The sequence below is a fragment of the Hordeum vulgare genome, chromosome 4H (genome assembly GCF_904849725.1).
Source record: "Hordeum vulgare subsp. vulgare chromosome 4H, MorexV3_pseudomolecules_assembly, whole genome shotgun sequence".
NCBI classification, from domain to species: Eukaryota; Viridiplantae; Streptophyta; class Magnoliopsida; order Poales; family Poaceae; genus Hordeum; species Hordeum vulgare.
Genome location: NC_058521.1, coordinates 548,429,634 through 548,437,798, shown reverse-complemented (window position 1 = coordinate 548,437,798; position 8,165 = coordinate 548,429,634). Strand labels below are relative to the sequence as shown.

General features: G+C 50.5%; 1 protein-coding gene across 1 annotated transcript; it reads right to left on the bottom strand.

Annotated features, from left to right (window-relative positions):
* Positions 1–383: 383 nt before the first annotated feature.
* LOC123449429 (zinc finger protein GAI-ASSOCIATED FACTOR 1-like) lies at positions 384–3,361 on the bottom strand. Its single transcript, XM_045126650.1, has 4 exons — positions 3,001–3,361; positions 2,501–2,897; positions 2,156–2,361; positions 384–1,443 (listed from the first exon to the last, which is right to left on the bottom strand). Exons 1-4 carry the CDS (start codon positions 3,107–3,109, stop codon positions 572–574), a joined length of 1,584 nt encoding a protein of 527 aa, XP_044982585.1. The 5' UTR covers positions 3,110–3,361; the 3' UTR covers positions 384–571.
* Between the last annotated feature and the right edge of the window lie 4,804 nt (positions 3,362–8,165).

Here is an 8,165-nt window from a genome sequence, read left to right as displayed (position 1 = left end):
GCATCAATCAACCAACATATGCATGCACCCGGCGCCCACACAAGTGAACAGCATTTACAACAATCGCAATCTGGGAGGAAATTGTGCCGATCTGGTGACGATGCATGCAGGCCCAAAATCATTTGGGGCATAGTTTTGAATGCTTATCATCACCCACTGGATGCAAACTCTCTCAGCTGTTGAGCTTGAAGGCAGGCGGGCAATTCAGGGTCAGGTGGTCACCAAATTAAATCCCACTTATGCACTGTGCTGCTCTAGTGCCGTGCTTAAATGCAGGGGCCAGTGGCAGCAAGATGACAAGAAGAAGGAAGCAAACAAGGCGAAACAAGTGCAAACGACAAGGGAAGGGAAGAACCGAAAGAGAAAGGCACTGAAGTAGAGTGTGAACGGCAGAAGAAACTTACTTCAGGGATTCGTACTAAGCTCAAGCCCAGACGAACAAAAGTAACTTAGTAGTAGTACTTGATTGATTTGTAACCTAATAAGAAACAAAAGAACGACGATGGACTAGCTGCTGCTAATTAATTAAACGTGACCTGGCCGGCCGATCCACGGCTTGCTTTGCTACGTGTTACAGGATCGGTGAGCTGCTCGGGTTCCTCTCCCACGGCTTGGGCTGAGCGGACCGGCCGGATCCGAACGTCTCCGCGGCGCCGGAGCCGCTCCGGGCCATGCCGACCGCGCCGCCCATGGGCTGCATGAACACGGGGAGGCCCCTGCTCGTCGCCGCGCCCGTGGGGCTCATCCCAAGCCCCAGGAAGTCCAGCGTGGCCGGCTTGGCGCTGAACAGTGTCGACTGGCCCATCATGAGCTCCGGCAACCCCATGGGACCGCCGGTCGAGTCGTACGGCAGCCCGAGGCCCAGCCCGGCCGACATCATCGGGGCCGGCTCAGGCTCCAGCCGCGGCGGCCATTGCTGCAGCGAACTACCATCCGGGAACGGCATCTGCATGGCTTCTTGGTGCTGCTGGTGGTGTTGGTGATGCTGCTGCTGACCTGACGACGTCGACGCCGGCGAAGACGACGAGATGTCGAGGCCCAAGCCACGCAGGAACGAGGAGCTCGACGAGGTGGCGCCCATCTGCGCCGCCTTCTGAAGCAGCGCCGTGGCGGACATGTGCGCCGACGGGGACGGCGACGGCGGCGGTGGCGCGAGCTGCTGCTGCCGGTCAGCGTCCGGGGCCGAGAACTGGGCGGACGCGGCGTCGGTCGCGAGGCACAGCGACGGCGGCTTGGCGGCCAGTGCGCGCTCCGGGTACTGGGGCGCCTGGGCCACGGAGGACGGCGCGAATATGCTGCCAAGGAGGCTCTGCGACGTGGCCGAGACGCTGCTGGTGCTGGCACTGACATTGGCGCCGTTGAGCGATGGCGGGGACGGCATCAGCGCCGCCGGCGGCGTGTACTGGACGACGGGCTCAGGCGCGGCAGAGACGATCTCCCGCTCTGCATGAAGCATAAAACTCTCAGCAAATCAGCAGCAAGATTCAGATCATACTTCAGCTAGATTAATGTTAAACTCTCAGCAAAGCTCGTGCAATAGACAGAGACAGGGTCAGAAAGCAACGGGGGGAGGGGAGCCTAGTCATGATGGGGGTCTTTTTCGTGTGTTCGTGGGCTACTTTTCTCGGCTGATGATGATTCGAGGTTCCCAAAGTCCAAACTCCAGAAAGTTTCTGCACTTCAACTGGGATTACATCACAAAGCCACTGATCAGAAGCGGAGAACTCACAGGCCACTTTACACGACCCCAAAAGAAAGAAAAACCATCGACTATTCCCAAGATCGAACCTCATTTCCTGCTCCGTTGGTATTTAACGCGTGCGTGGAATAACTACTCTACGTACGTAGTTGGATTTCGAGATGCGCGCGTGCAAGAACATGTAAGTAGTAGTAGTAGAAGAAATAATTACAGTACTCAGTCACTGCTCTCCCGGACAAAGACTGCATTTTCAGTTCCAATCCAGACAAAAATCCACCCCTTCTCCGTCTCCGGACAAAATCACGCAATCTTACAAACACCATAAACACCATAACACTCCAAAATACTAGTGCAATGGTCAAAACGGCAGTACCCACGGTACTGTCAAATTTGACCTGACCTGAGCGAGAGCAGCTAAAATGGACGGACGAACAGTAGTGCGTTGACCATCTTTACCTTGTTCCTCGTGCTGTTGCGGCGCGGGCGCCGGCGGCAGCTGTTGCAGTGGCGCCGGAGCTGCTGGTAGAGGCGCCTGCAGTGGCGGCAGAGCCAGCGGGCCAGCAGCGCCCGAGCTCGCGTCCTCTGCCGGCGGCGCGCGCGCCTTGGCGCTCTCCTCTGCCAGCGCGTCGCAGAAGGCGCGGTGGGTGATGAAGCTGTCCCTCCTGCACCACCCGCCGCCAATTTGTCAGTGAGCAGCCGGTTAAATCGGAGTAGAGAGGGAAATGGGCAGTGGAAGAAGCGAATTGGCAGCGAGGGGGAGGACGGAATGGATGGATGGAGGGACGGGGAATGGGGACGGACCGGGAGAAGAGGGTGCCGCAGTCGCAGCGGTACTCGCGGGAGCCGCAGGTCTTGGTGTGCGCCTTCCAGTCGGACTGCACGGCGTACTTCTTGGAGCACTTTTCGCACTTCCACTTCTTCTCGCCGTGCTTGCGGCAGAAGTGCTTCTTGATGCCGGTGAGGTCACCGAGGGCGCGGGAGGCGTCGTGGTGCACGCAGCTGGGCTCCGGGCACACGTACACCCGCTTGCGCACCTCCTTGCCGCTCCGCTGCCGGAGCTTCCACGGCAGGTTGTGGCCCCGCCGGTGCAGCTGCAGGTTCTGGTCCCGCTGGAACCCCTTGTTGCAGATCTCGCACACGAACCGGTTCGTCGCCATCAGCGTCTTGGGCGACAGCGCGATCACCTCCGCGTCGGGATCTGCGCGTGTGCAACACCATCAACCATCGATCACAACCCCACACAAACCAACCTCAGCTCAGCTCAGCTCGCGCTCTTGGTCAATCGAAAATTAAGTAATCACCTGGCATGCCGGGGAGGGCACGCTTCTTCTTGGCGGGCGGGCCGGGCGGCGGCAACTGCGGCTGCGCGCCGCCGGTCTTGGCCGCCGCGGACGACGTGTCGACCTCCATGGCAGCCCTCCGCTAGCAACAGTCAGACCGAGAAGCGGGCTGCGTGGAGCATAAAAGCGCACAATCGCCAGCGGCCAGTCGCGGGCGCGGCAACCACCGGTCGTGGCGTGGGAAGCTTCAAAGGAGGATGTGGGGTGGGAGCAGAGAGCGGATCAAGCCAGCCGGAGCAAGTATAAAAAAGAGGAGGGGAGGCGAGCAAGCAAGGGTGGGAGCAGAAGCAGAGAGAGGGAGGGAGCGGTGCAATAAGTTGGGGGCCGGCTGACGGGTGACGCCGGTGAGGTTACCGCACGCACGCAGAGGGCGGGCGGGCGGGCGGGCGGGCGGTGACGGCGACGCGGAGGGATCGCTGTCGTACACGTGGGGGCATCTGGCGAGCCGAGTCAAGCGGGGCGCCGAGCATGGCAGGCGCCTTGTCGTTTAGCGCGGCCGCTGATATTCCTTGGACTTTTGCGGGCCGAGCGCTCTCGCTTGGAGTTTTTTTTTCTTTTTTTTTGAGCTGACGAGACGCTGTAGGATGTGATGGGATGGGACGGGATGCCATGGGAAAAGAAGGCCCTCTCTGCTTTGATTGCGTTCTGCTCGCATCTGAATATCTGATGATGATGGTTTCTCAAGTTTTCGGCCGAAATTTTGGTTGCGGCCGGGGGATGCCAGCTGAAGTAAGGTGGTGTTTTTTTGTCCAGCGACTAGACGAAAAAGTTTATTTTAGTTCCTAGGTTAAAAAATAGGAGGATTTTTTTAAGAGACTACAAAAAGAATTTATTGAAGGGACTTTTTTCTTTAGTCTCTGGAACTAAAAAAATATAGTCCTAGAAAAGAAACACCACCTAAACTAGGAGGAGGAGAAAACTTGCCGAGGTGTATTTCGGCAAGCGTAGCGTGACTCCAACTCGACTCGCCTTTTTGTTTTCCAAAGGGAGCAAGTATATAAAAGAGGACGCCACTCCGTCTCAGTTTGGACCCGGCCTTTCCCTGACTGCTGCGATGACCTTGCCTGAATAAAAGTATTTAGAGCAACATGAATCAATATACGCTTTAAAATATGTCTATTTATATACTCCCGCCGTTTTAAAATATAAGACCTTTTGGGAATTTCATTAGAAGACTACATACGGAGCAAAATGAATGAATCTATACTCTAAAATATGTCTATGTACATCCGTATGTAGTTTATAGTACAATATCTAAAATGTCTTATATTTAGGAACGGAGGGAGTACATCCGTAGGTAATTCTCTAGTGAAACATCTAAAAAAACTTATATTTAGGAACGAAGAGAATACAATGGTAAAAATATGATCAAGAACAACTCCAACAACCCGACCCAAATGAACGAATGGTTTGTCTACGTCTTACTCGTTTTGGTCGACATGTTCATTCCCTTTTTTATTTGGGTCGGCCGTGCGTTTCATGCGTCGATCCATTTTTCGTCTGTGTGATAGTCTTGAGTCATTTTTTTTTGTTACATATGTTCAAATAAAAATACAACTAAACATTAAATTGTCTTTAATATATTTATAATTTTAAGTCAAATAAATACTTTATAGTTTACCAGCCAAATAAACATTAAATTATCTTAAATACATTTAAAAAGAAAAGGTTGCCGGTACATCTATTCGTTGCCCACATCAATATATATATATGCTCAACTAAATCATTTTGCAGCTTCATGTGAGTTTCTCAACCACACATTTTATGATGATACTCGATGAACTATGAAAATATGTTGCCCCTTCAACATGCTCACGCACACACATTACCACTTTGAAACTGAAACCTTTGATTACACAAACGTTTCGGACGCTCATCCTCTACGATCAGGCTATGTATGATCATGCAAGTTGTCATCACCTTCCACAACTTTTGGGTGCTCCAAGTTCTGATGGGATACCGAACGATGCCCCATCGAGATTAAAAAACGTCAAAAGCACGCTCTACATTTTTGCACACACTCTCTTGTTGTTGGGCAAATCTCTTTCTCATCTCTCCTATATGGTTGGAGATTGTCTTCACAAGAGTAAACCTCCAGGCAATTGCCTTCTACCATCCTAACAAACACCGGAGACCGTTGGAGCACATTGATATCGTTGTGAGTCCGGTCATGCTGAAAAAAGAGTGCCAAATTCAGAGATCTTGGGAAGCCACGACCTCAAATACGACATTGCTAGGTCAGACATGGGCCTTATACTAGCCTTGCAAAGGGGAATGACAGTTTTTCCACTTCCAATGCATACAGTCTATGCTACCAAGCATCTCCGAGAACCCCGTGCTAGTATTCATCGCCAGCAACCATGTTGTATCAGTAACAGTTGGCTCTCACAAGCACTCCGGCCCACACACAGCTACGGCAACTTTGCAAAACCTATATATGAACTCAAGACATGTGGACTCACTCATTCAGATGTACTCATCAATGAGATCATCGGGAACTTTGTACGCAAACATCTGAATGACACGAGTGCATTTTTGATAAAAGGAGAAACCAATCCTTCCAAGGCAGTCCCTCTTGCACTCGAAATAGTTGTCGTACTCAACCACCCCCTCTTGAATACGGTTAAACACATGCCTAGCCATACGAAAACAACGTCAAAACATGTGATGTTTGTAGAGTGGGTTTGGGGTCTCGAAGTAGTCCTTCCAAAGTAGGAAATGACCACTCTCCTGGTTGCGATTCAGCGCCGATGTGTGCCCCGGTATGGATCCCCTAAACTGCGGCCGCTCCATACTAAGGTGGTCATGAACGACCAACGCAGCTGCCACGATCTCCTCATTGTCGGATGAAGAATCATAGGAATCACAGGTAACATTGTAGAAGAAAAAATCATCGTCGTAGTTCATTCGTACCTTGCACGCAAAGTGTTGAACAACTTGCAGGCATCTTGGGGCAAATCCATTCAGTGAGGAGACTCGCACCCCCATCGAGAGAAAGTAGCAGAGCAGGGCGCGGGGACGATGGCGGCGGGAGATGAGGCTGCCGAGAGGGGTCAGCCTACGGCCGGTTGGCTCACAGTGATGGCGAAAGTGGGCGGAGGGAGTGGGAGGCGGGGCGAGTGGGAGCGTTGAAGGGAAGCGAAAAGAGGATAATGGTGTATGTAGCACTGACTGGCGGGACAGGGGGAAGATAAGGGTGGGCGATGCACGCGTCTGTCACGTGTCCGTGTCGATGCAAATCCGATCCAAATTTGAGCCTCGAATGTGTCACGGACGGACAAAAAGCGGATGCGCGTTCATTTGGGTCGGCGCGTTGGGCGGCATTTTCTGTCCGCGGCGACCCAAGGTGGTGTGCGCGGACAACATGGGTAGCCCGGTTGGAGTTGCTCTGAGAGCATCTATAATCGGACTTGGCAAACCCGGCCTCAAACGCGCCCGAGCACGTGTGCGGACACTAACCATTCACATTTTAAACATTACATTTTCACAAACGATAAGAAAGAAAATAGGAAGAATGAAATGGTTGAATATGGTAAGCATTGCTCCTCCTCGTAGCCTTGTGCTCATCCATTCTTTCCCCATGGACTCACGAGCAAAAGAAGAAAAAATAAGAAGCCATGAAGCCACTAATACATGAACGAGAGCAAAAATTAGCATAAACAGGTGAGAATGATGAATATTACATAACATTGGTAACATATTTTATCTAAGAAAGAATGAACTAACTTGTTTTATCTTATTCATTCTAGAGTAACTCTAGATGAGATGTATGCATCACTATCATAATTGGTTCGAGAACCACTATGAACTATATGAGAAATCATTGCTTAGCAGAAACATCATGTGGAATCATCATTTTCTCAGCATATTTGCAAAATGCATCTGCTTCATTCTTAGTAAAACCATAAGTTCAATGACCAATCCTGTTTGTAGCAAAAGTGCCAATCATATCATGGTTAATAAAATCAGACAAGCATACCATATGGTGCTGGTTAATAAAGCCATGCAATTATATCATAACCATAAACACTCAGAGGATTGCACTTGGAACACATGGCTTGCATTATAAGGTAGAAAGGACCAGTGTTCGGGAAAAACAAAAGGAATAAAGTAGAGGGCTATTGTTATCACTTAGCAATGTATAAACCCACCAGTAACAACACCATGAGCAGTACAACAGATACCAGTACATGAACTATGAACGCGAGGATTTGATCAAATCCAATTTTGAAAGGAGCACATGACCAAAGCATAACCACAAGTGCCAACAAGTCATGGAAATCCTCTAAGGGTATAAACTCACTGAGACGTCCATTTGCATCATGTTTTGTTACTGTTACTTATAGTGTTTTTACGCATCATACCACTTTATGGAGTAATTATAATGCCCTTTCTATCATAATATGCAAGGTTTACACCAGGAGGGAGAACGCCAGCAGATGGAATTCTAGACCTGAAAAAGCTACATGACAGATACCTATTCTGCACATCTTCAAATGGGCTGAAACTTCACAAGGATTTTTTATGGAATATATAAGAAATATTGGAGGAAAGAAGTACCGGAGTGGGGCTGCCACGTGCCCACTAGGCACGAGGGTGCGCCAGCCCCCCTGGCGCGGCCTGGTGGCTAGTGCGACACCCAGCCCACCTCTGGCGACCATCTTCTGGTATATACTATCTTTTGACCTAGAAAAAAATCGAGAGAGGACTTTTAGGAAGAAGCGCCGCTGTCTCGAGGTGGAACCTGGGCAGGAGCACTTTTGCCCTCCGGCGGAGCAATTCCGTCGGAGGAACTCCCCTCGCGAAGGGGGAAATTGAGTCCATCGTCATCACCAACAACCCTATCATCTTGGGGAGGCCAATCTTCATCAACATATTCATCACATCCATCTCCACTCAAAACCCTAGTTCATCTCTTGTGCTCAATCTTGTACTGTAAGCTCAGATTGGTACCTGGGGTGTGACTAGTAGTGTTGATTACATCTTGTAGTTGACGCTTTATGGTTTATTTGGTGGAAAATCATATGTTCAGATCCAATATGCTATTTAATAACTCTGTGATCATGAGCATGCTTATCACTTGTGAGTAGTTACTTTTGTTCTTGAGGTCACGGGAGAAGTCATGT